The sequence below is a fragment of the Chiloscyllium punctatum genome, chromosome 44 (assembly GCF_047496795.1).
Source record: "Chiloscyllium punctatum isolate Juve2018m chromosome 44, sChiPun1.3, whole genome shotgun sequence".
Classification (NCBI taxonomy): domain Eukaryota; kingdom Metazoa; phylum Chordata; class Chondrichthyes; order Orectolobiformes; family Hemiscylliidae; genus Chiloscyllium; species Chiloscyllium punctatum.
In genome coordinates this window covers 45,245,242-45,273,042 of record NC_092782.1, presented here as the reverse complement: position 1 = coordinate 45,273,042, position 27,801 = coordinate 45,245,242, and the positions used below count along the sequence as shown (strand labels likewise).

The following is a 27,801-nucleotide window of genomic DNA, read 5'->3' as shown; positions in this document are numbered from 1 at the left end:
CCTAACCTACACATCCTTGTATACTATGTGCTATTTAGCATGGACATCAACCAAACTGGAGCTTTATTCCTGAAGCGTCAGAGGAGTGACCTTATATAGGTGTATAAAATCACGAAGGACATAGAGAGGGTGAATAGCCAAGGTCTTTTTCCCAGCGTATGAGTGTCCAAAACTAGAGGGCATAAATTTAAGGAGATGGGAACATGTTTAAAAGCAAGCTGAGGGGCAATTATTTTACAAAGGTGGCGCATGAGCTGCCAGAAGTGGTGTAGACAGGTACAATAAAAACACTTCAAAGGCATCTGGATGGGTAAATGTTTAGGAAGGGTTTGAGAGATGTCAGCCAAATGTTGGCAAATTGGATAGGTTTTTTTTTCAGATATCACGTCGGCATGGACAAGTTGGTCCGAAGGCTCTGTTCCCGTGCTGACTCTGGCGGTGGTCATCTGGTCTGGTTGGTTGTTTGGGATCTCTCACGCTGGCCTTATAAATTCAAGTTCAACTTCACCCCTCCCCCTCCCCCTCCCCCTCCCAGCCAAGGGACGTCTCCCACGACAAAATGTCCTTAATTTCACCCCGCCTCAACGATTTAATCTCCCTAGCTACGCAGTTGAAGCAGAACTGTTAGGGAAGAATGTCCTATTTCTGTGGACGCCAATTAGCTGTTTGTTTCACAATCGACAACCGTTACTCTTCAAAGCTCCAATACCACATCCATGTAAGGCGCTGAAATCAGAGACACCACCCCGATTGCCATTGCGATCAGCCATGGCGAACATAACTGCGCCGGCGCATACCCTGGGACACGCGCTTGCCCACGTAACGGGACAACTGGACGCGCGACGTGGCGGTTTACGGCCAATAGCAGCCCGTGCGATAACCCACCAATGAAGAACGGTCACCGTGACGTCGGATGAGAGGCTGGAATACAGGAGGCGAGCGGTGATTGGCTAATAAGGGTGAGTTTATTTCCGTTCACTGTAGGGGTGGGCAGTTTCCGGTAGACCCCTTTGGAGTGGATAGAAAGCTGAAGAAGGGGTCAGAAATTTGGTAATTATAATTAGTTTGGTTGTAGTTACTGGTGGGAATTAATATACTAATTAGCTATTCAATTAACTACAAGATAATTGTGAATCTAACTAACAAAGTGGTAAGCATTCCCTTTTAATAGGTAAATTTTCAACTTAATAGTTACAAAAATAATGTAGCTGTTTATTTTTCGTTGTTGCATTTCATTTTTTGATTTTAATTTCCATTTTTGATAATTTTATTAAAAATGTTAAACTGATCGTTGTGTTGTAACGTTGAACAGTGACCCAGTTCATTTAACCATGAAGATCATTGGGCACAGCCTGCCTTTTGGAAATGTTTGTGGATTGACCTTTGTACTTGTAATTACATTCCTCCAGTTTTGATTTTTTTAAAAAGGTTTTGAGGATGGCTCACAAACAATTTGAATAGGGACTGTGATTAGATTTTATTATTGTTTTTGTTCTAACTTTTAAACTAGATAATATAGGATGATCTTCAGCTCTAAAGAAATTTTTCATGTATTTTTCAGACCTGAATAAATATATTAATTTTAATAACTTTATGGTGTTAAAGATTTACATCTTGTGTTATTGGTGTCTAAGACAGGTTTCTAAGACAGCAATGATCTGATAATTTGTTGTGGTGATTAAAGTTTAGATATTGGTTAGAACACTGGGATCCCTCCTGTTCTTTGAATAATAATCTTAAATCTTCTATCTCCATCTGAGAGGCTGGATGTTGCTTAAGTTTAATATTTTGTTACTTGTCTTTATTTTACTTAAGTTCATTTATTTTTTGAGTTCCCAACAAGCTAATTATAGATGACATTGTGGGTGGATTTGTTTTTTTCTCAAAGTTGGTAGCAATAATGAGTTATTCCCTAGATTATTACTTTTTGAATGCTATAGCTATCAATTAACTTCTTTAAGCATCTACTTATCCTCACTTTATCTTGGACAAGGAGACCAAATTTTAATTTCCACGTTTTGATCCTGTATTCAATTGCCTGACCTCTGTTAGGGTGTGGTAATTGGCTCAACATCCTCAAACTAGTTCTATTCAGTAGCTTCCAAAAGACTTCAGTTTTCCAACATTGCACCAATTAGTTCCATAATGACTTTTAAAACAGATTTGCCTCACAATTGATAACTGTTACTCTTTGAACTCAAGTGTCACCTCCTTCTAAGGTGTTGAGATCTGAGGCACCGCTTCAGTTTTCTTATAGCAATTAACTGTTATTACTGTGCTATGTGTCAGCCAGGTTCTCTCATAGAGTCAAATAGCATGGGGATGTAATGCCTATTGCTGATACACCTATACACACCCATGGCAACTAATTCCACAGAGAGTTACCATTTGGAGTGAGAGATTTAGTGCCCGAGGAGGTAGAAATGCTTGAGGGAAGGAGAAAGAAATGACTTTACTGAGCATACCTGAAATTTCATCATGCAAGTATAATTTCTTGTTGGCAGTTTACACTGTGTGCTTGTATGATGTCCCTCCCCGATTTGAAATACTGTTTGGATAAATATGGAGAGGCTGAGGAGACCTACATACTCTAGAGTTTCAAAGAATGAGATTATCTTATTGAATTATACACAATTTGCATAGGATGGATGCAAGAAAGGGAACTCTTGTGATACAGTCATATTTTCCTCCCCTCTGGGCCAAGAGGCCTGGGTTCAAGTCCCACCTACTCCAGAAGTGTGCAGTATCTAGATGCAAGAAGGATATTTCCCCTAGCTTTGGGGACAGGAATCTGAAATATCCAGGACAGGAGAGGATAAGGAATGCTGAGAAGCAGGGGGATGAGGAGGAATTTCTCCATTCAGAAGGTGGTTGAAAAAATTGGAATCCTCTATCGAGAGGGGTATGATACTCGGTAATTGAGTGTACTCAAAGGGAGATTGATAGATTTCTAAATATTAGGGATATGGGAGGTAATATGAGAAAATGATGTTGAGATCAAAGATCAGCCATCACCAAGACACATAGCAGTGCAGTCTCGAGGGCTAAATACCTATTACTGCTCCTATTCCATGTTTGCAAACCGCATGAGATTAAGTACTTGATGGCTGCTGACTTTTTTTTTAAACTTGGTCTATTAACACGCAGTTGTAATCACGTAAATATATCATTCAGGGGCAAATACAGTTTAAAAATTTGTAATTGTCTGTAATGCCTAAAAAAAATGTGGAAAATTTCAATACTTTCTTTCCTTGATTTGTCACTAAATTTTGATTTTGAGTTGCAAAAGATCATGAAGTCCACTTGTAATCTTTATTAGTGGAATTTGTAATTAAAGTAATACTTTATGCCGTGCTCTTTGCTACCTCAAAGCTTCCTGAAATGAATGAAGAAATAGCTTTGAAACATAATAAGCATTGTACTGGAGGAACGGTGACCAACATTCATTACAAAACAGAAAAGGTGATGTCACCAATAGTGAGGCACCATTTCAAAGATCTAACCTCAGCAGAATAACATCAATTTTCCAGTGAAACACAATGGTGAACATTTTGAGGTTTAGTGTGAAGTACATGTAGCAATGTGGTTTCAAAGCTGCATGTTGTGAGCTGTATGACAAGGGAGCAATTTTAAAATATAACTTGTGACAAAACATTTACAAGCATATTGCCAGGGTTGCAGAGGTTGAGCTACAGGGAGAGGCTGAATGGACTGGGGCTATTCAGAGCCTCCGGGATGACCTTTATAGAGATTTAGAAAATCCTGAGGGGCATGGATATGATAAATAGGCAAGGTCTTTTCCCTGGGGTGGGGGACTCCAAAATTAGAGAGCATAGGTTTAGGGGGAGAGGGGGAACAATGTAAAAGAGACTGAGGGGGCAACTTTTTCATGCAGAAGGTGATGAGTGTGTGGAATAAACTGTCATAGGAAGTGGTGGAGGCTGGTGCAGTTACAACATTTTAAAAGGCATCTGGATGGGTATATGAATAGGAAGGGTTTGGAGGGATATGAGCCAAGTACTGGCAGATGGGATTACATTTGGTTAGGATAGCTGACATCGACGAGTTGGACCAAAGGGTCTGTTTCTGTGCTGTACATTTCTATGACTCTATAAATTAATTGTAAGGCTAATAAAGGCATGAGGAATTATCATCATCGAATGACACTGTTTATGAAGTTTAGTACAAACTTGTGGAAGAAAAACTTGCTGTTCTATTAGTCAGGAGTTTTATATTGTGATGTTTTGGGCTAAAGGAGCACACGGAAGTGTAAGCGCATTCTCTCCCAAGTATAAGATGCACCAAGAATTTGAACACATGATATTCTACCCTTTCCACTTTGCTAATTTTTCAAATTATTTAATATTTAAGGATGTCTGGGTCACTGGTTAGGCCAACATTTCTTGTTCATCGCTAATTGCTCCCCTGAACCATTGCAATTTTTCTTGAATTGTTTGGTACAGCTGAGTGGCTTGCATGCAATGTCTTTTCCCAGAGAGCAGTTAAGTCAATGCTGTAGGTGTGGAGTTCTGTATAGGCCAATTAGAGTAAGAAAGGAAATTTCTTTCTGTAAATGAGATTATTAAGCCAATTTATAACCACTAATGAGAGGAATGGCAAGCATGAAACTGATAAACATTCAATTCTGTTAAATTAATTTAAATGGGATTTGAACCCATTTCCTCAATCTTGGGTTTCTGGATTACAAAAACCAGCACATTACCACTAAGTCATTGTCATGGTATTGAGTTTTATTCAAGTAATCGGCAATACTAAAGTTTTGTAGGGGAGCAATGTGTAAAATTGCATCCATTTATTAATTATACAGTTGTGAGTTATGTTTGACAATTGTAAGATTAATTTTCCATGTTTGATACAATAGAGATTGATCAAGATATCAAAAAGAATTGGAGCACAGTGTTAAGATTTTTAAATTTATATCTTTCTAGAGAAGAGATGGAATAGGTCAGTGCATTAAAGAACCTCATTGTGAGATCAGTGGAGTGCAGTTAAAAGTCTGAAAAATGAAGCAACCTATACAAAAGTTGTACCAAATTGGCAGCAGTTCATGAAATTCGTATGATGCAAACTTAGGAAATAGTTTATTGCAGGACAGGCATACGTTAATACTGTTAGGACATTTTTTTTTAGCGTTGGGTTTAGGCGGAAAGTGCAGAACAAAAGTAGATTGCTTTATGTATAGAGGAACATTGAACATTACAGCACAGTACAGGCCCTTTGGCCCTCAATGTTGCACTGCCCTGTGAAACCAATCTGAAGCCCATCTAACCTACACTTTTCCATTCTTGCCCATATGCCAAGCAGTGATCATATCTGGTAACCTGTAATAGTTGAGATTTAATTGTTCAAAAAGACTTCTAACCTAGCTAATAGACATTTTATGCTTGTATTTAGCATTAATGTAGAACATTTGTTCACTACTGAATCCTAGTGAATTCTTAGCAATATTTGGTAAGGAATTAGCTGTCTTTTTTTTTGAACATTTCGTACGAGTTAGAGTTCAGAAATTGGACTTTGATTTTATTGGTCAATTGTTCTTACAAATCAAGTTAGTTACTTTTAGGCTTTTATCCATGGTTTTGCATGTTAATTTTCCTGTATCTTTTAAAGTTGAGAGAGACCAAAAACCATTCTCTTGTAGAATAGCTCCTAATAAGGTACATTATTTATTGAATACTATTGTGTGACTGTATAAAATGGAATTTATAGCAAGAATACTTTAATCGGTGATCTGTTTTTGTTGTTGGTGGAAGAATAAATGTTGGCTAGGATACCTAGAGGACACTTGAGCTCATTTTTCAAGTACCTTCTTTTTTCCATCCATCTCATCGGGCGAAGTCTCTTAGTAATTTGAAAGAATGATATACTCCAATATTGTAGCACTACTTTGGTATCACACTGAAGTGTCAACTTAACTGATGACAGTTTCAATGCTATGAGTTTTCCCACCTGACAATTTTCCAACTCCTGAACCTGCTTTCTCCTGCAGAATGCTGTTCCATTGATGCCAAATGTCTTGCAGCACATCACCCAAATGACCAACATAAAATTGCTAACAATTGGCAAACATTGCAGTTGAAACCAGTTCCTGACTATGACAATAATCCAAGTCCCTGATTTCTGGCAATGCTTAACTCATCTACATGCCTGCTCTCTAAAAAGGGTTAGTTCCTATATGGCATTTGGGAACAGGAATTCTTTTAATGGGTGTAACAGAATTGCAAGAACATTTTGTCAATGGTCAAAGAAAAAAGATGCAATGTATTTTAACTAGCTCCACACAGCCATTTTGTGTATCACCTAATATGTCAACTACATGATCCCTGGTGCAGGTATGGTTTGTTGAGGCTATCTTACCACCAAATGAATGATAGTTGAGAAGTTATCGAGTTATAGTTATACAGCACTGAAACAGATCCTTCGGTCCAACTCGTCCACACTGACCAGATATCCTAAATAAATGTAGTCCCATTTGCCAGCATTTGGTGCATATCCCTGTAAACCCTTCTTATTCATATATCCCATCCAGATGCCTTTTAAATGTTGTAATTGTACCAGCCTCCACCACTTCCTCTGGCAACTCATTCCATACACACACCACCCTCTACATAAAAAAAATGTTGCCCTTTAGGTCCCTTTTAAATCTTCCTCTGGTTTTGCACTCCCCCATGCCAGGGAAAACTCCTTGTCTATTTACCCTATCCATGCCTCTCATGATTTTATAAACCTTTATATGGTCACCCCTCTGCCTCCGATGAGGGAAAATAGCCCCAGTCTATTCAGCCTCTCTCTATAGCTCAAACCATCCAATCTTGGCAACATCCTTGTAAATCTTTTCTGAATCCTTTCAAGTTTCACAACATCATTCCTATCGTGAGGGGACCAGAATTGCATGCAGTATTCCAATAGTAGCCTAACCTATGTCCTGTATAGCCGCAACATGACCTCCCAACTCCTGTACTCAGTGCACTGACCAATAAAAGCAAGCATACTAAACGCTGTCTTCACTATCCTCTCTACCTGTGACTCTACTTTCAAGGAACTATGAACCTGCACTTGAAGGTATCTTTGTTCAGCAACACTCCCCAGGACCTTACCATAAAGTAAATAAGTCTTGCCCTGATTTGCCTTTCCAAAATGCAGCACCTCATGTTTATCTAAATTACAATCCATCTGCCACTCCTTGGCTGTTTTACTCTGAAATAATCTTCTTTGCTGTCCACTACACTTCCAATTTTGGTATCATTTGCAAATTTACTACCATACCTTCTATATTCACATCCAAGTCCTTTGCATAAATGACAAAAAGCAGTGAACCCAGCACCTCTGGCAGAAATAAGGAAATTTAACAAAACTTAATTAATTGGTATTCTAAATGCTTTAATCAGTGCTCTGAATGGGCTGATCTTATTTTTTTCTCTCAGGTGCTCAAGTACGCAACATTTGTTTTGTTTTCTTTAGAATGTAGGAAAAGGTTTATTTATTTTCTTGATCCACCTTTCTCCATTCAACCCAGTATGCGCTTAAAAATAACTTAGAACACGTTTTGGGAAGGTTTAATATACTTTCTTTCCTTTGCAGAAAGACCACAGACGTGATGGGCTTAACAAAGCTGATCCTGTACCTGACCATGTGTAGTGTTTATGCCCTGAGCAAACCAACCGAAAAGAAGGATCGTACCTTCCATGAGAAAGAACTGAGTGACAAGGTGCATGATGATTCTGAGAACTTTGAATATGACCACGATGCCTTCCTTGGGGCTGAGGAAGCAAAGACATTTGATCAGCTCACTCCTGAGGAAAGCAAAGAAAGGCTTGGGTATGTAAGAACATGACAGAAAATATTAAACCAATAATGATTTACATTAAAGTTGTACTGTTGACCATACTTTTAAACATATTTTAAAAGCACACAATGACTGTTATTTAGTTTGGGACTATATTCTGATTTTGAATAGCTACTTCTAGATTTATGGGAAACTCCTTGACGTGAGTTGGATTCTAAACTTCATAAGTATAACTCTTTCCTCTGTGAGAATTTAATGTATCAATATTAATTGTGTTGTGCATCCATCTTCCCTCGTTAGGAAACGATGCTTTAATATTGTTTCTACAATAGATGGCAATCCTTGGCCATAAGTCACTCTTAATAGCAATGGGATTATGAATTTAAAGCCATTTTGACCTATCAAAATAAATTTTGATATTACCTTTTAAAATAAGAACAAGATTACAATAGTTAAAAATCACACAACACCAGGTTATAGTCCAACAGGTTTATTTGGAAGCATTAGCTTTCGAAGGGCTGCTCTTTCATCAGGTGATCATGGAGAATAAGATGCAGAATTTATAGCAAAAGATTAGTGTCATGCAACTGAAATGATATATTGAACAAACCTGGATTGTTGTTAAGTCTTTCATCTTTTAGAATAGGTTGCAGGTTTTGATTTCATTAATATGTAAATTCCAGAACTTCTTTTAAGTCACATTCTCGAGATAACTTAAGGTTTTATAACCTTAAGGTGACATTTCAGCTCAGACAATGCATTAACAGGTGTGAAGCTAGAGTATCCCAATCTTGAGTCTATTTCTAAAGTGGAATTTAGAAAATACTACGTGTATTGACTGCCTGCAGATTGTGCATTTTTTGAGCAAAATAGAATGTATGAAAGCTTGGTTAAGTGGGTGTGATGGAGTTTAAGCCTGTGACAGTATGTGTATGAGACAGGGTCTGCGTGAGTGTGTGAATATGTAAACAATGTGTGTGTGTGAGAGAGAGTACACTCTCTCACACACTCTTTACACATTCACACACTTACACAGACCCTCTCTCACACGCACACATACACCCCACGCTCTCATCCACACACACCCCCTCTAACAGGCTTATACTCCATCACACCCACTTAACCAAACTTTCACTCATGCCAACACACTCACGTTTTGCTCTTTCTTTGTCTATCTCACATGCGCGCACACAAGTCAATGGGGTTTTGCAGATACATTCTATTTTGCTCAAAAAATGTGTTTTCTAAATTCTACTTTAGAAGTAGAACCAGTCTGACTCAAGATTGGGTTACAGACAAATTCTAACCTCACACCATTTAATGCATTTTCTGAGCTGAGATGTCACCTTAAGGTTTTATAACAAAAGGTATCTCGAGAATCTGACTTAAGAAGTTCTGGGATTTACATATTAATGAACTGAAACCTGCAACCCATTCTAAAAGATGAAAGACTGTTCAACGTATCATTGTATCATGGTAATCTTTTGCTATAAATTCTGTGTCTTATGCTCCTGCTCCACAACCACCTGATGAAGGAGCAGTGCTCTGAAAGCTAGTATTTCCAAATAAACCTGTTGGAATATAAACTGGTGTTGTGTGATTTTTAACTTTGTCCACCACAGTCAAATATCGGCTCTTCCACATCAAGATTACAATAGTTCAGTTGATAGTTTCCTCTGCAGAAACATGAGAAGCTTGGTCAGTTACCTCTTTGTGCTGATTGTAATAATACTACTGTGTTTTCTGAAACGTGTCATTTATCTAAGTCATTGGTGAGTCTATTCCATCCTTCACAATTGTGGACAATAGTGGTTATGATTGTATTATATCCCTCTTGGCTGCTGGGATCTTCCCATAATGGGTTTTTTGGGTGTGTGAAACTATGTCCAAGCAAGAATTGTCACCTTCAAGAAAGAAAGGAATGAAGTCTCTATGAAGAATATGCAATGAAAGTGCATATTTAATTCCGTAAGTAATTCTCCTTTCTTTTTAAGGCCCTTGTAAAACAGGGACTACTTCAACACTGGTTTTGTTCACCAGTGTTGAGTGTTTTGCTTTCATTTTACTTCCTTACAGAGAATAGCCTTGTTCTGCAGCTTGTAACTTAAAATGCATTTTTGTTGATTCAGCATTTGATCATCATATGCTTGTGTTCATAAACAGCCTTCTGATTTTCTAATCTCTTGTGGGGCATTGACTTAAAACTGTTTACTATGATGACATGTAGATAGAAAAGGAAGTTATGAAATGGACATAACGTATCTATATATCTTTTTTATAGGCTTCTTAAGTAAGTGGGCAAAGATCTGGCAAATGAAATATTATGGGAATATGCAAAATTGCTCATTTTGGCAGGAGAAATTAAAACACGTTGACTAAATAGTAAGAGATTGTGCACCTCAGAGTCTGCAGAGGTCTGGCTTTCTTAGTTCATGAATCACAATGTTTAGTATCGCTACAGCAAATTTATTGCAAGAGGGTTGAATACTAAAGCAGGACTGGCAAAATTTCATTTCGATTAATGTGCAGTATTGGTTTTCTTATTTAGGATTAGATTAGATTCCCTACAATGTGGAAACAGGCTCTTCAGCCCAACAAGTCCACACCGCCCCTCTGAAGGGGGGACCTACCCAAACCCATTTCCCTACCCTATATTTACCCCTGACTAATGCACCTAACACTATGGGCAATTTAGCATGGCCAAATCACTTGACCTGCACATCTTTGCATTGTGGGAGGAAACCGGAGCACCCGGAAGAAACCCACGCAGACACAGGGAGAATGTGCAAACTCCACACAGACAGGTGGGAATCGAACCCAGGACCCTGGTGCTGTGAGGTAGCAGAGCTAATCACTGAGCTAGTGTGCTGCTCAAGGAGGAACATAAATGCTTTGGAAGCAGTTCAAAGAAGGCTTATCAGACTGATACCTGGAAAGGGTGGATTATGTTGAGACAAGGTTAGACAGGCTAGGCTTGTACCCATTGTGCTTTAGAAAAATAGTGACTTGATTGAAGCATACAGGGCAGATGTGAAGAGCAGGTTTCCTTTTCAGGGAGAATCTAGAACTGGATGTCACTATTCAGTAACAACCTTTTTTTAATGGTTGTCCCATCAACAGTCAGTGGTGGGAAACTTTATTCCTCCACTCAGTCCTTGCTATTTCCCTTCTCCACGTCAGAAAACTCGGTACTGCAGCAAACCTTTTTATTAACTGGCACCTATGGGATTAGGAGTGTATTAGTTGATCAAATATTCCGGTTGATCTAAGGTCCACATAATTAATGTAAAAACACACTAATAGAAACCTAATGCAGGGGATACACACTCGCTCTTAATTTATTTATAGTATAAATCACTTAAATAATAATGCAACTTTGCCTTAACTTATCCTGACTACTCAGACATTGGGGAGACTGTGACAATACAAAATAAAATTACTTCTGTATTTGAGATATAATTTTTGTCAGTTTATTGAGAATGCTGGTTGATAAGGTGCCAGTTAAAACCGTTTGCTGTAAATATACTTTCTTTTGTCTTTGCTCACCTCTCCTAAATACTTTTAAAGCTCAGCATGGTACTAAAAAAGTAAGAGACTGCAAAATATATCCTTCGTGGTGCCAAGTTCTCTCAGTCCAGATCAGTGCTTACACAGTTTTAAAGCTGTACTCTAGCAACTCTTCGATACTTCCCCAGTGCGGCTAATGTGACTTTTGAGTTATAGATTAGGAACATTTGGGATCACCAGATATATGGTTGAAGGTCACAAATAAATTGAACGGATTTATTTCATTATAGTATTTGAGTTGGATTTGAGCTCTGATTCTACAGACGAAAGGCTAGATTAAATGAATTTTTTTTCAAATTGGCCCTTTAGGATTCATGGTAGTTTCTCAATCAGAAAAGCCAGGATAATTCTAGTTAGTTCCAGGTTTTACAATTGATGATTCCACATGGTGAAATATAAGCAAGGGCATTGCAATTTATCTGTCTGTCTGTGCTGGGGAGTTTGAATTCATCTATTCTCTTAAATCCACAGCTGAAGTTTTGACTTTTACATACACATCATCTGCTGTAATTAATTTTAGGTGGCTGTAAGATCAAAGTTAATGGAGCGTGCACCCCATAGAAGTCCATTTCAATATAACTCTACATTGAACATAAGTACCTATCAGTCAACTTCTCCAAGCTCCTTTCCTAACCTTTCCCGGGTTTTCTGACTCTCCCAACAGAAAAATTGTAGATAAAATCGATGGAGACAAGGATGGGTTTGTTACAGAGGAGGAACTTAAGAAATGGATTAAACTTGCACAAAAGCGTTGGATTTACGAGGATGTCGAACGTCAGTGGAAGGGTCATGATCTAGACAACGATGGCCTCGTGTCCTGGGAAGAGTACAAAAATGCGACCTATGGGTCCCTGTTGGGTAGGTTTTTATGACGATTCTTTAAGGTCCAGAGTCTGACCCTGCCATCTACACGTTTTTTGTCTTTTTGTAGAATGATAGTAGATAAAATAGATGAGAATAAGGACGGATTTGTGACGGAGGCAGAGCTGAAGGCCTGGATAAAGCGGGCTCAGAAGAGATACATCTTCGAGAATGTTGGGCGCCAGTGGCCAGATTTCGACAGTAACCAGGATGGGCTTGTCTCCTGGGAGGAATACAGAAACGTAACATACGGCTACTACCTGGGTAAGGAGCAGCAGGCGAGACATTGAGCTGCATGTAATACTAAAGGGAAAGCAGTTAGTGGCAGTAAACAGGAGGAGGCATTTTGATGCTGAACTACCCTGCTATGATTTGTAAAAGTGATTCAAGATGATTTCTGATACTTCTAAAGACTTCAAGTTATATTGTAACTTTGTAATTTAGCAATAAAAGTTCACATCCATCAGTACATTGCATTCATAAGAACATAAATAGGAGCAGGAGTAAGCCATTCACCTTCTCAATATTTGCCTTGTATTTTGTATATTTTAATAAGGTCATCTTTCTTTCATCTCAAGTTTAATGAATAAAGATTTAATCTGTTTAGGTATACTGATCTGTCAACCACTTCATCCTTTTGAATCTCTTTTAAATCAAAAGAGTGAATCTCTTTTGAACAGCCTCCAATGTTAATACGTACTTTATTAAATATGTGTTCAAAATTGTACAGTTCTGCAGGTTCAGCCTGACCACCACCTTTTCCCAGGTGTAACAAGACTTTCCCATTTTTAAACTCAAACTGTCTAAAATTTAAGGGACAAAATTTCATTTATCTCGCTTAGCGCACTTGTTTGCTAACGCTCAGATTAGATTCCCTACAGTGTGGAAACAAACCCTTCGGCCCAACAATTCCACATCTACCCTCTGAAGAGTAACCTACCCAGACCCATTTCCCTCTGACTAATGCACCTAACACAATGGGCAATTTAGCATGGCTATTTCACCTGACCTGCACATCTTTGGACTGTGGGAGGAAACCCATGCAGACATGGAGAGAATGTGCAAACTCCACACACAGTCGCCAAAGGCTGTAATCAAACCTGGGACCCTGGTGCTGTGAGGCAGCATTTCTAACCACTGAGCCACCATGCTGCCCATATGATGGACAAGAACACCAAGATCCCTCTACTCTGTACTTTTTTGTTATTTAAATGGAGAGAAATTCCAATCTGCATTTTAATTCTTCCTATCAAAGTGCATGACTTCACACTTCCCAAGTTAAACTCCATCTGCCAAGTTTCTTCCCAGTCACTCAACCTATCCACAACCCCTCGCAGCTTCCTTGCGTTCTCATCGCACTTGCCTCCTAACCTATTTTTGTGGCATCAGCAAATTTGAATACATTACACTTTTTCCCCCTCCTCCAAGACAAAATATAGGTAGTAAATAATTGAGGTTCAAGGACTGATCCTTGTGGTACTCCACTATATTTCCATCTGTACAACCTGAAAATATTCATTAAATTTGACTCTCTTAATTTAAGGCTGTGCTTGTCTCTTGAAAATTTCCAGGTGTCGTTGCCCTCTTGCTGATCTCTCCTAGTGTCTGCAGTTCAGATACCAGCTTCTCAACTCTGAGTTGAAGTTCCTTGAGCAGCCAACTCATGCTGCAGATGTGGTCACTGTGGATCACATTGGCAACCAGCAGCCCCCGCATAACTACAGCTGCAACGCATCACCTACTCAGCCATTTCTATTCTATTTAATTAATTAGATGTTAACTATTTTAAAAGTGAATTTCCTGCTGGTACTCTTCAGTTGTAGTAATGATCCATGATTTAAAGCAATTGGCCAATCGTGATACCTGGAAGAAATTCTCACCATTCACATACATGTTTTCCTGTGACCTCATTCTTTGGCTGACAGGTTAAATGGTCTCTGTGCTGTCAGTTTTTATCTCTCGCTGCTGCTGTCCTTCTCGGACAGGTCCACTGTTCCTTTCATGAAAGCATGACCCTGTTCTCTTGTATTGTTTAAGAAGTTGCTGACTTTGCTCTCTGTCATGCTATTTTTTTGAAGAACAGAGTACTTCTCTCTTTACCTCTTTCAGGTATGCTGACTGTCTCAGTGTCCTCCTTGCTCACACTGTTTTCCCATCATTGATCTGATGCTTGCGCATTTTTTTCTCCGAGTCTTCTGTAATGATGACCAGTCCATCTGTATCTCAAATCCTAAAATTCAGTTAACTCAGCTGCATTCACAAGCTTTTGGAGGAGCAAGTTCCACATTATCTGGTAGAAATGCTCTAATTTTGTGAGATAGAATGGCTGTATCTTTCTCCAGGTAATTTCCTTCTAGAATTGTCATAGTTGCACTCAGTAGAATGATCCGTACCCTTTTCTTTCAGGGTGTGTCTCCACATCAGTATATTCGGCAAGTTCTTGAATATTCTATTTGTACTGTACACATGAAGACCTGAAGCTAAATAAGGCACTCTGGGGTGGAAGTCTATTTTTGTTTGTCTCTAGGGTCAACTTAATAATTGTGAATAGCTTCATTCAAGCTCTTGTTGAAAGCAGACACATGGTATGTAAAGCCCCCTAACTCAAAATACAAAATGGTACAGCTATAAAATGACATGTAACAGTTGGACAACGTAGAGGGAACTTTATTTGTTTTATGAACTCAAGTTGCAGTAAGAGTAGGTTGGTTTAATAAGATTGTAGCTGATCTTTTAATTCGACCACACCTTCCTGCTTTAACTCCTTACACTTTGATTTGGAGTCAGAGTTATAGATTTCCTTTAGCGTTTTTCTTGGTATGTTTAGAGTCATTTATTGCAAAAGAGAGTCTTTGTGGATGTTAGAGGCCAGTCATCACAGTTGCAGGTCCTCAGTATAATGTTCTATGCCCAACCATCTTTGACTCCATAATACTGACCTGGTCTCCATCATAAAATGTGAAATAGGGGTCTTTGCTGTTGATTGGTCCTGAGCATTGTGCATGATTACTCAAATACTCTCGCAGTCTATGTCCAAATGCAGCAAGATCTGGACAACCGTCAAGCTTGGGCTGGTAAATGGCAAGTAACATTTGCCTTACACTACTGTCAGGCAATGACTATCTGACACAAGAGCATCTAACCATAATCATTTGAGATTCAGTAGCATTATCATTGCTTAGTAGTTTACAACCATTATCTTAGGGGTTACCATTGACCAGAAATTGACTTTGATGGGCCATGTAAATATTCCAGCTGCAAAAGTAGGTCAGATAAGAATTCAGTTGTGAATAGTTTCCCTCTGGTTTCCCCAGTGATTGTCCACTATCTATAAGGTGCAAGTCAGGGGTGTGATGGAATACTTACCATTTACCTGGATGCAAACAATAACAACACTCAAGGACATTCACATCTGCCAAAAAAAAAGCCATTTGATCGATGCCACATCCACAAACTTCACTCTGTCCAACATCAGCGCACAGTAGCGGCAGTATGTACTCTCTAATGCAGAAATTCCTCAGAATTAGACAGAACCTTCCAAACCATCTAGAAAGACAGGGGCAGCAGATCTGTGGGAACAACGCCACCTGCAAGTTCATATCCAATCACTCCCTTCCCTGACTGGAACAAGATCATTATTCCTTCATTATGACTGAATCAGAATCCTGGAACACCCTCTCTGGCAACTTTGTAGGTGTGTCGACATGAAATAGTCTGCAGTAGTTCATAAAGGCTACACTGCTCCGCAAAATATAGGATGGGTAATAAATGCTGAGCACGCCAGTACAATCTATTCTCCTGAATAAATGACAAAACATGTGACTTTTTTTGGGTCTCGCAACATGATTTGTGCAAAGAGAAAATTCATCTTTGCTGAATGTAGTGTTTTATTCAAATGCTGTAAAGCATAGTTTCTCATCAATCTCAGCAATTCAACTGGCTTGAATAATTGCCTTGGTTAGTTATAACAACATTTGGTGCATGGGGTTTCAGAAGGATGAGAAAGTCTTCTGAATAAATGACTTATTTTCAAAGTCTTCATTTGTAACAAACAGACAGCTTAACAATACATGTAGTAAGGAAATTCATTGGGTTAGTTTTGGACTTTATAAAACCATAAGACATGAATGAAAGTAAGGCCATTTGGCCCATCGAGTACACTCTGCCATTTAATCATGGCTGAAGGGATTTCAACTCCACTTACCCGCACTCTTCCCGTGACCCTTAATTCCTTGCGAGATCAAGAATTTATCAGTCTCTGCCTTGAAGACATTTAATGTCTTGGCCTCCACTGTGCTCTTTGACAATGAATTCCAAAGGCCCACCACTCTCTGGCTGAAGAAATGTTTCTCATTTCCGTTCTAAATTGACCCCCTCTAATTCTAAGGCTGTGCCCATGGGTGCTAGTCTCCTTGTCTAACGGAAATAATTTCCTAGCTTCCATCCTTTCTAAGCCATGCATTATCTTGTAAGTTTCTATTAGATCTCCCCTCAACCTTATAACTCTTTATTGGCCATGAGCAGCAAATGTCAAAATTTGTGCAACTGAGTGTTCTAATCAGTATTAGAATAAGCTCTGCGTGTTCATGACTGGTGAATAGAGTTGGTGAAACTCATTTAAAGTCTTGAGTTTTGGTTTTGATTGCTTGATTGATTACCAAACCCTGTCAGAGATTTAACTATGCACTGTGTAATTTAAAATACTGTATTTGCCAGTCTTTGTGTTCAGTATAATGTTTACTAAAATTGAAAATATCAGTGATACATAAAAGGATTTATAGGTGTGATGCAGGAAATCGTGGGAATCAGTCTCTTGATTTGAAGCAAATGAAAAAGAATTTGTTTTAACATTGTGTTGCTTGTGATACATCAACCCCCTAAGTGTCTATTGTTGCATTATAAAGGGTACTGAATATTCAACACTGAAAAGTATAAATTGATCCCTTCATGTTTCGTGACCTCTTTCACAACAAACTGGCATCCTGTCAATTCTAGTGTTGGTAGATCATCTAAGTGTTCACCTTGGTGAATGAAACTGAGATATTTCCACTGGCTTCCTGTTACACTCTTTTCCTTGATCGGTTGATCTGACCTGATACAAAAATAGAAATTACTAGAGAAACTCAGCAGAAGTGGCAGCATCTATGGAGAGAAAGCAAAGTTAACATTCAGAACAAAGGTCACTGGACCTGAAGTATTAAGTCTGCTTTCTTCCCACCGATGCTGCCAGACCTAAGTTTCTTCAGCAATTTCTGTTTTTGTATCCGATTTCCAGCACCTGTAATTCTTTTTTGTTTTATTGATCTAACCTGCTTTTCACTACGTTGACATGGATCCAAAACAAAACCAAACTTTTTTTCTGTTGACTATGTTTTCAAATTACATCTTCACAAGAAAACTCACTAGGAATGAGTTGATGTTTAGTTTTACCAGGTTGCTACCATAGAATTGTGGTAACTATTGTAGTCCTGACTAATAATCAGGTTTTCTCTCCTTTCTTTACAGGGTAATTTTGAGAAAATGCAGAATTTTATTTTAGCAGAGATTCCTGTAGCATCCAAGGCAAGAGTGAAGTACTTTGAAGACTGATGTATAAACAAACCTTTTGCTTTAGCATTCAGTCACTGTCACTTACCTGCCAGAACGTTTATCTGGGGCCTAACATTCTTTCCAGAATCCAGAATTGATCAAATGTTCACATGCCTCTGTTTTCAACCTGTTTACTAATCTTGGAATTGTTCTTTCCCTTCTTTCTTTCTACACCATTTGACCTCCAAGATGATGTGGATGCTGACGATGGCTACAACTATAAACAGATGATGATAAGAGATGAACGCAGGTTCAAAAAGGCTGACCAGAATGGTGACCTGTTTGCTACAAAAGAGGAGTTCACTGCCTTCCTGCATCCAGAGGAATATGACCATATGAAAGACATTGTTGTGCTGGTCAGTATTTTGAAGATGCCTTGTTTTCACCCAACATTATTTAATATTTACATGCAAAGCCCATTATGGTCAATATTGGTCTGTTGTTTTTATGTTTTCTGATCAACCTATTGAGATGTGATGACACAACTCTGGAACAGGTGAAACGTGGCCCCCAAGCCTTCTGAGTCAAAGGCAGGGACGCTACCACTGTAGCATAAGAGCCGACCTCCCAACTGTATTTCAAGTGGTAGAGTATAGAGCAGATGCAAACCATTGAGCCCAACTGATATACACTGGTATCTGTTTGTGCTCAAGCTTCTACTCTACTTCATATAATTCTGTTATCATGACATCTCAGTATCTCTAAGTAATTGAGAAATCAGTACATAATATGTCAAGATACAGAAGAAGTAAATAATATTTGATGAGGGATGAGATGGAGGATTTAAAGAATGAACGCCACTGTGGCTTCTTGGAATTATGTAACTGGTTAGCACTGAGTAATATGAGGCATGCATAACCCAGAAAAGACCTTTGCGACCCATTTAATTGAATCCAAAAGAAAGAAAGTTTATGCAAGTGATCTTGACTCTCAACTGCATTGGGTGCCAACAAATTAACAAGATCCAGTTTTTGCTGGACTTTCAAGATTATTCTTTCCACCTTCATTGTAATAGGATGTTTGTGGACGCTTGCCACTCTGCATAGTTAAACCTGAACTGTGTTCACTTCCTTACAAATGAGTCTGATCTCTTTTTACAGCTAGTGTACTAGAGACTTTTTATTACTTTTTAGCATTTTTTTTCTGGCTCTTCCCCCTAATTTTGATGATATGTACTCTCCTAGTTTACAAATCATAACTGTGCAATTTTTGTATAATTGCATGACCAGAAAAAGGTCAATGATTCTCAGGACCTTTAGGCTTTGCCAAGTATAGAAGGCTCGCCATTATGGAAAGTTACATTAGGTCTCTTTTAAAGTAGGGTTTACTGTCGGAAAAGCACGCAAAACCCTAACTCCTACTGTTCTAAGTTTTTATATTCAGAAGTGGACAAAAGCTGTCTTTCTTTTTCTGGCAGGAAACCATGGAAGACATTGATAAGAATGGAGATGGCTTTATTGATTTAGAGGAGTATATTGGTAAGTAGATTGGAATTGGAAGAGTAGGGGATCAGAGATTAAAAACTGGAGCTTAAAGTTCAATCTGATCAATTGCGAGCAGGAACATGAGTGATGCATTTTACTGCTGCAGCACACTTTCACAACAAGTGAGAGATACTAGAGGATTTTGGTATTCCAAGTGTTGGGGTGGGTATAGGGATTGGTGAGTATAAAAATATGCACAGGAGTTGAAATAAATTGAGGCTCATTGGGAAATCAGCAAACTAGATACACAGGATGTTAGTCTGCATATCTAAGTACTTTTGGTGGAATAGATGGATCAGTGAGGATGGACACATCAGGCTACACATGACTACTGGGGAAAGAGGAAGGAATCTAAAATATTACAGGCAAGAATTGAATAATTGGTTTTGGAGTTGCCAGATTTTAATTAGTATGTAATCCATGAATTAATGTTCTTGTGCTTAAAAGAAGGCTGAAAAATAGTTGTGGACAAGCTTTTGGAAGTTGAACCCTGAGTTGTTTGGTCGCTAACAAGAGAGCACCTTTCTGACAAGTAAAGGAACACACTTCAACTAAAGCCCAAAGGATTTGTAGAGTAGACTGTGTGCAATACTGAATACTGGATTAGTGGTGCTGGAAGAGCACAGCAGTTCAGGCAGCATCCAACGAGCAGGTTGGATGCTGCCTGAACTGCTGTGCTCTTCCAGCACCACTAATCCAGTATTTGGTTTTCAGCATCTGCAGTCATTGTTTTTACCTTGTGTGCAATACTGAAGTATATTGATTAGACAATGGTTAGGTAGAATGGTGATAATAGCGGTGATAAAAGTTGAATTAGCCAATTGGACGAAACAGAAAGCACAGATCAAGAATGTTGAAAAGGGATAACACCATTCATGTGGCTGGTACGTTGGATACCTGACTGACTATCTTGATTTTGAACAGAATACAAGCTGCACTGAGAAAAGTTCCACTGAAAGGGGTGGGTGAAATGTGGGATTGAGGGAGTGAAATGAGGGGGCATATGCTAAGCCAGGTGATGTTTTGAATGGGGCAAATACTTAAGGTGGAAACTTTTGTATTTATATAGCATCTTTCACAATAGAAAATCCTAAAATGGCTTACATCTGACTAGTACTTTTTAAATGCATCTTTATTGCATTATTGGAATTGCACCACCTAATTTGTCCTCTGCAAGTTACCATGTCCAGCAATGAGATGCATTTTTGTGATGCTGATGGAGTAACGTTGACTAGGACTTCAGAGAGCGATTGATTTGTAATTTAACTGATTACATTTCTATACACTTACCAATTAATTTTGGATATAGCCTGCTACTGAGGCACTGGTCTAGAATAGTGGGGCTGTGGAAATTCCATCGACATTATCCAGTCAGGATTAAATGATGTGGATTATGGATATTGAGTTGGTGTCTTGACCTTTTACTTTATCACATGCTAACATCGGGATGTTTGGAGGAGGGGAGGGGAGGGTTTGCGGGTGATGGAGTAATTACTATGTTCTTTCTGCTGAGCTTTTCTTTTAACTGCAGTAAGTCATCCTTGATAGACAGACAGAACAGGCAGAGCCCTTGGTGCCAGAACGTTTGGAGCAAATTAAAGTTTGCTACTTTGTTTAATCACATTTGTGCATTTTAAGCACAAGTTGTTTTGCTAACTAGGGTTAGGAGCACAGAAAGACAAAGGGAAAGTTTTCAATGTGTCTGACTATCCCTCAATGTTTTCAGGTGATATGTACACTGCAGACAGTGATGGCCATGAGCCAGAGTGGGTAAAAACCGAGCGTGAGCAATTCACGGAGTTCAGAGATCGCAACAAAGATGGCAAAATGGACAAGGATGAAACCAAAGACTGGATCCTGCCAGCTGACTATGATCATGCTGAGGCAGAAGCCCGACATCTTGTCTATGAATCTGATGAAAACAAGGTGAGCTGTTCACATTGCTCATTTCAAGTTTTTGTCCTTGATTGTATTAAACATTTAGTCCTGTGAATGAAAGTTTCATCCGTGTTTCATAAATGCCTGAGCCTTCGGCTGCCTAGCATCTAAGCTCTAGACTTCCGTGCATTCTCTTTACTGGAGCTGACCAATAATAAAACTGTATGGGATAGATTGGGAAGGAAAATTTTGACAGATGTAGATAAACTATGGTGTTTTTCTTAAAATTAGCAAGGGAATTGGCACAATTCATTAGGGTAATGTTCTTACCACTCAAATTAAAGTGGAGACTAGTTTTAAACATTTAGAAAGTATTCAAGAGTTAGAATAGATGTTGAACAAACATGGTTCCACTCAAAGGGAAATTATTGTGAAGTAAGAGTTGAGGGAAAGGCATAGGGCAGGGGTGAATTCAGTAAATTCAGAAGGCAATGAAAAGCATTTTTAAGGAAGAGTGATTGAATTCTTGATATGATGAATTTGTTTGATCTATCCAAAAAGTAAAATTATTGATCTAATGGCCTGTCCTTGTTCTTTAAAAGCCTTTCTGCTGTATGTGTCAACCTTTTATAACTGTTTGCCTCCAAATTTGTTCCAGGATGGAAAACTCACCAAAGAAGAAATCGTCAAAAAGTATGACTTGTTTGTGGGAAGCCAGGCCACAGACTTTGGAGAGGCCTTAGTAAGACATGATGAGTTCTGAGTGTGTTGATAACTACTGTGGAGAACGAACAAGAATCCATTCCATAAAGAAGGGATAATTTATTTTTTACAATTTGCTGTTTTAACTCGGTGTTCTGTTCTCAGGTTGTTAACTGTGTTCTTTCAGAAGCAGAGAAGGAGGGTTGGTGGTTGTAAAGAAGCAGCCATCTTGTGCCTAGAGAGTGATGTGTAATTACTGGTATATATTTCCCATGTATGTGTAGATTCCTAACTACATTTATTTTTATATTTTTTTTTCTTCTTTTGATTGGATTTCTTTTATCCCATGCAGCATCCACTTAACTTCCAGGAAGCTCCATGGCCTGGTTTATAACAACAGTTCAAAAAAGTTGCTTATGCATGAAGTTCAAGAAATGCTTAGATTATGGAAGCATTTTTTTGGGTCAGGTCATTTGTTACCTGTCTTAAGAGGGGTTTGTTTGTACAATTGCCAATTTGGAGTTCAAACATATGTGTGGACAAATACTGAGAGCCAGATACACCCTCAATAAATTACCTTGGTCATCTGTTGCATTTGTGTTCTACAGCATTCTACTATACTGTAATATACTACCACAAAGTGAAAAAGAATTGAATTATGCTATTCACATGAAATTGGAGAAGAGAATTTAATCTATGGCTACAGCACCATGACTAAACATCCTTGGCCCCTTGAACCACTATGTAATTCCCTGTCCAGGAGATCTGATATCCAAGAATAATTGATAAAGACACATTCCTTTTGTATAATACATTCTCTTCCCAGTCAAGAATCAGTTACGCTCCCTCCTGGAAAGCATAATAAATGTATGTAATATTGATCATGCTAATATGCATTAATAGCTGTTATGTACCTTTTTTTGTTCCCTATCTCTCTCAGCCTTTCACTGGTCTCAGTGGCCACCTATAGGTTAAAATGTAACAGTATTTAGAAATAAGCAGCAGTATATTTTGTTTTTTTTAACCCAACTGGCAATCAGTTAAAGGCAGGTTAATCTCTTCACTGTGATGAGGGTAGGTGTGGCATTCTGCTGATTATTAAACTAACTGGGCATCCTTTGTTAGAATTCTATCTCTGTGAAGGTTAACATGAAATGTTGCTCTAACTTTGGTCATTTTTTTAATCCTATATTTACCATCTTGTGTTTTGAGGAGAAATATATATTTGGAGAGTTTTAATATAAACATTCATGGAAGTTACATACTATTTTAAAAATAAGCCTGCATTCAGTCACTAAGTCAATTCAGTATTATATTTGTACATACAATGAGACGTGTAGTTGATTTTTCTTATTACTAATGCATTTATGTGTACATGAGGAATGTATTCTTGTAGTCCATTTCCTTGGCTGAGAAGAGTAAATTTGGAAATAACCAACAGACCAGACAACATTTATGTGGAAAGTGACAGAATTAATGTTTCAAGTGAATGACCTTTCCATTTGAGCAGGAAATCAAAAGTTGACTAATATTGACCGTGTTTTTGAGTAAGTTTTCGTATAGTTGCGGTTATGATTTGCATTTTTTGCATTTGACTAAATGAACGTTCTAAAGCGCGTGGTGTAGTGCTGTTTAGTGTTGAGACACAAATGTTGTAAATTCTTCCATTCATATTCATAGTTTGTGGGGACAAAGGAAGGAAATATGCATCAAAACTACTGCACAGTGTTTAACAGTTGTGAATTTGACTTTTAACACAGTGGTATGGTTAGCCTGCAGCTGCAGAGATATGTGGTTAAAGTTCTAAGTGTCTATGGTGTTGAAAATCTCACACAATGCTTGGAATAGCCATAGTCTGACTGACTTCTTCCCACTTCAATTTGTCGAACTGCTCTGAACAGAATTCATACACTATTTAATGAATTATGGGATTCCTTCCTTGACTTAGCAGCATTCAAAAGTAAGCTCGCTGCCTTTTGTATACAATGAGATCTATTGTCAGTAACATTTGCATCTAAAATATTAATCTGTCTTTCTAGGCTATTAAGTTTAAGATGCATAATTTCTTTCCTTGCTTTGCTTTTTGTTCCATCTATAAGCATGAGTAATTTTTTGAAGTGTATGTTGTGCTGCATTATGTTCTGTGCCCAAATCCTCCTCCAATGTAATGATCTAACCTTGATTATTTAGAAATGAAACACCAAAACTGACGCTGATTGAGGGGATAACCCATGACCTCCAGTTAAGTGCCCAACACAGCACTGGATAGTCTCCTCATTTCATTAAAGCTGTTGGGACAAATCAGATTCCTGTTCAACAACTGTACAACTTTTTTTTTCCTGCCCTGTCAACTGATGGTAAATATTGACTTTAATCTAAATCGATCTGGACACCTGAAGAGTTGATCATTGTGGCATCTAATTGTCAATTGCATTTCACTTCACATTGAGCTCAATGAATAATTAGGAGAGCAGCCAGACTCTGAAATCTTTTATAATAATGACAATCCGATTGGATGTCATCTCCTTGGGTGATTGACATGAGATTTGGAGTTGAGTTTGTCCAAGTCCATCCTCCCTTGTGCTGTAAAACAGCAGTTTTGATTCTTCCCCAGGTCCTGTTTCTAACCAGACAGCTGAGTTTTTTTCCCCTCAATAAATATTTGATTTTTTTTTTCAAAACTTGCTTTGCTTGACAGTTCTTCAAAGAATATTCTTTGAAACAGGATATAACTGGGCAACAACATATTTACAGACAAGAATCTAACCAAGGGGTTTGTGTATTAAAGTACATGTGAGTGAGTTATTTGCTAGACTAACATAATTCTGAGAGACTTTGAGTCTGGAGTCTAACTGAGGACTTCAAAAGGATACCTGAGTTGTTGTAATTAACTTCAGTAGAGTAGATTTGTAATTTCATCGTTCTGCTTTTACACCAGTGGCCCCACTATCTTGGTAAGTGACTAAAACCTCCTACTCCCACCCTCAGAAGCTTCTGTGACTTGGCCAACCACCTTGCCATGCAAATTCACAAGTGGATTCAATTGTTTTCTTGTTGGAGGTGAAGTTAATAGGTTTCATTTAGATTTAGATTTAGGAACCCTCCAACAACAAGGGATGAACTCAGTTTTCTCCAGTTTCCTCATTTTCCCCTCTTCCCCCCCGCCGTCTCAGTCCCAACCCTCGAACTCAGCACCACTTTCCTAACCTGCAATCTTCTTCCTGACCTCTCCACCTCCACCCCCATTCCAGCCTATCACCCTCACCTTAACCTCCTTCCACCTATCGCATTTCCAACGCCCCTCCTCCCTACCTATTATCTTAACCTGCTTGGCACACTCTCCTCATTCCTGAAGAAGGACTCATGCCCGAAATGTCAATTCTCCTGCTCCTTGGATGCTACCTGACCTGCTGCGCTTTTCCAGCAACACATTTTTAGCCCTTCATTTAGATTTTGTCAAGCCTTTTTTAAATATTGATTAAATCTAATTTAATTGTTACACACCTCGATAGACTTAGAATATCAGTGCTTTGAGAGAGATTTGTCTTGTTTTGAAAGAAGAGATCAAAATGAAGTTCCATCCATTGTATGACAGCAATTTGAAATATCATGTAATGGTCTCATTTAGGCTGAAATGTGATGCCTCCAGAGTTCAATTGATGCTCAACACTTATCACCCATTTATGACTCTAGTTATGTTAGAAATGTACTAGGGGAAAGTGAGGACTGCAGATGTTGGAGATCAGAGTTGTGTGGTGCTCGAAAGCAGGTCAAGCAGCATCCGAGAGCAGGAGAATCGATGTTTCAGGCATAAGCCCTTCATCAGGAATCATATGTTAGAAATGTGTTGGTGTGTAACTATTGCCTGTCAAAATCTATCCCAGGAAGTACCAGCAGTTTGTAAGGAGAGAAAATACAGGAGAATGAATCAGTAGATAATTTTAGTTTGAGATGGAGATGCAAATCTGCTGCTTAAACTAATCAGACTGCATCAGGTGCTGGGTGAGAGGAGTAGCTGTGTGCTTTGTAAAGTGAACTATGTTTATCATGACTGGGCAGGTGGGATATTGTAGAAAAATCAGTTGCAGTGCATATTCAGCACATGTCTGTGTATTTTTTTTGCAAATACATTTAAACGTCTGGTTTTGCTGTCTAAGGCTATAGGGCGGGTCTGAGCTGTTACTCACACTGTACTTGAAGTATCAGTAAATTGCACGTTTTTGATATGTCTACACGAGCACATTTTCTTCATGTAAAATGTTTGCCTGTGTCTGCTTTGAATTGAATTCTAATCCTCAATAAAGTGTTTTTTTTAAAATAACAAGGTATTTATTTTTCTTTTCTCTGATGTTCCATTTGTTGTGTGATTTGCTTTGATCTCTTGTTTTGCAGTCTTTTTATTCTAGCCCTTGAATGTTATTGATCATGAACTCTATTTCAATTGTTGTAGTTTCTCTACAAGACCCTTTTCCTCCCACAGTCTTGTAGGTTTTCCTCTTTCTATATTGCCCTCTTTGATAGCTGCTGAGCTATTCTTGCAAATTATTTTCATGGAGTACTTGTCACTACCCAACCAGACATTTCCAAACTAATTGAAAAGGAAGTAAAGCATATCAGTCATCCAGGAGTAACTATCACAATGTTTGACAACTAATTATTTTTGAAATTGTGTTCATTTTATATAGGTTTCTTTGATTACTTCATTCACTGGGGCTTGATTTAATGAGCAATTGTAATCTAACTTTAATCGTCCAGTGAAGCAGCAAGTGGAAATATAAGAATTGATGTGCACATAGAATTGAGTGCCCATTTTAGACATACAATTTCTTATTCCATTTGGAGCTCCTGAATGTAAACTGGTCCTACTATAATTGTGCTTTCTACTAGTGGTAGTAAAGTTAATCTGGTTATGTTTGTGTAATTTCCATTATAAATGTTAATGTAAGTAGAAAATATTCCTCTGCAGTGTTAATTACCATTTATGAGGTCTTTAGATGTAACAACAAGGTTTGAATTCTAAGGATAGGCTGGGACTTCTATCACAGGAGTATGAGGTTGAGGGGTGACCTTTTAGACATATATAAAATCATGAAGGCCATACATAAGGTGAATAGCAATTTTTTTTTTACCTGAGGATAGTGGAGTTCAAAACTAGAGGGCATATTTGGTGTGGCACAGTGGCTCAGTGGTTAGCACTGCTACCTCTCAGTGCCAGGGACCCTGATTTGATTCCAGCCTCTGGCGACCATGTGGAGTTCACACATTCTCCCTATGTCTGCGTGGGTTTCCTCTGGGTGCTCCTGTTTCCTTCCACAATTCAAAGATGTGCAAGCTAGGTGAATTGGCCATGCTAAATTGTCCACAGTGTTCAGGAATGTGTGGAGTCATAGAGATGTACAGCACAGAAACAGACCCTTTGGTCCAAATAGTCCATGCCGACCAGATATCCCAACACAATCTAGTCCCACCTGCCAGCGCCTAGGCCCATATCCCTCCAAACCCTTCCTATTCATATACCCATCCAGATACCTTTTTAAATGTAGCAATTGTACTAGCCTCCACCACTTCATTTGGCAGCTCATTCCATACCTATACCATCCTCTGTGTGAAAAAGTTGCCCTGTAGGTCTCTTTTGTATCTTTCCCCTCTCACCCTAAACCAATGCCCTCTAGTTCTGGACTCCCTGACCCCAGGGAATAGACTTTGCCTGTTTATCCTGACCATGCCCCTCATAATTTTGTAAACCTCTGATACTCCAGGGAAAACAGCCCCAGCCTTTTCACCCTCTCCCTATAGCTCCAATCCTCCAACCCTGACAACATCCTATCTTTACTGAACCGTTTCAAGTTTCACAACATTTTTCCAGTAGAAAGGAGACCAGAATTACACGCACTATTCCAACAGTGGCCTAAC

The 27,801-nt window shown here is 38.6% G+C and overlaps 1 protein-coding gene across 3 annotated transcripts; it reads left to right on the top strand.

The window, feature by feature from the left end:
* The first annotated feature begins 963 nt into the window (after positions 1-963).
* Positions 964-26,212, top strand: calua (calumenin a). 3 transcript variants are annotated; one of them, XM_072562810.1, is made up of 7 exons: positions 964-1,050; positions 7,603-7,839; positions 12,306-12,499; positions 18,014-18,180; positions 19,242-19,302; positions 21,035-21,234; positions 21,845-26,212. In XM_072562810.1, the coding sequence occupies exons 2-7, from the start codon at positions 7,619-7,621 to the stop codon at positions 21,947-21,949; spliced, it is 948 nt and encodes a 315-aa protein (XP_072418911.1). In that variant the 5' UTR covers positions 964-1,050; positions 7,603-7,618; the 3' UTR covers positions 21,950-26,212. The 3 variants fall into 3 exon arrangements, with proteins under 3 accessions (XP_072418911.1, XP_072418910.1, XP_072418912.1); XM_072562809.1 differs by having other exon boundaries at positions 983-1,150; XM_072562811.1 differs by lacking the exon at positions 12,306-12,499 and adding an exon at positions 12,039-12,232 and having other exon boundaries at positions 983-1,150.
* The last annotated feature ends 1,589 nt before the right edge of the window (positions 26,213-27,801 follow it).

Excerpts from the sequence above, each read along its gene's own strand:
- calua (XM_072562810.1), top strand. The coding sequence starts at position 7,619 with ATGGGCTTAACAAAGCTGATCCTGTACCTGACCATGTGTAGTGTTTAT. Across the intron at positions 12,500-18,013 it reads AACATACGGCTACTACCTGG|ATGATGTGGATGCTGACGAT; the intron begins GTAAGGAGCAGC and ends TTGACCTCCAAG. Across the intron at positions 19,303-21,034 it reads TGATTTAGAGGAGTATATTG|GTGATATGTACACTGCAGAC; the intron begins GTAAGTAGATTG and ends CAATGTTTTCAG.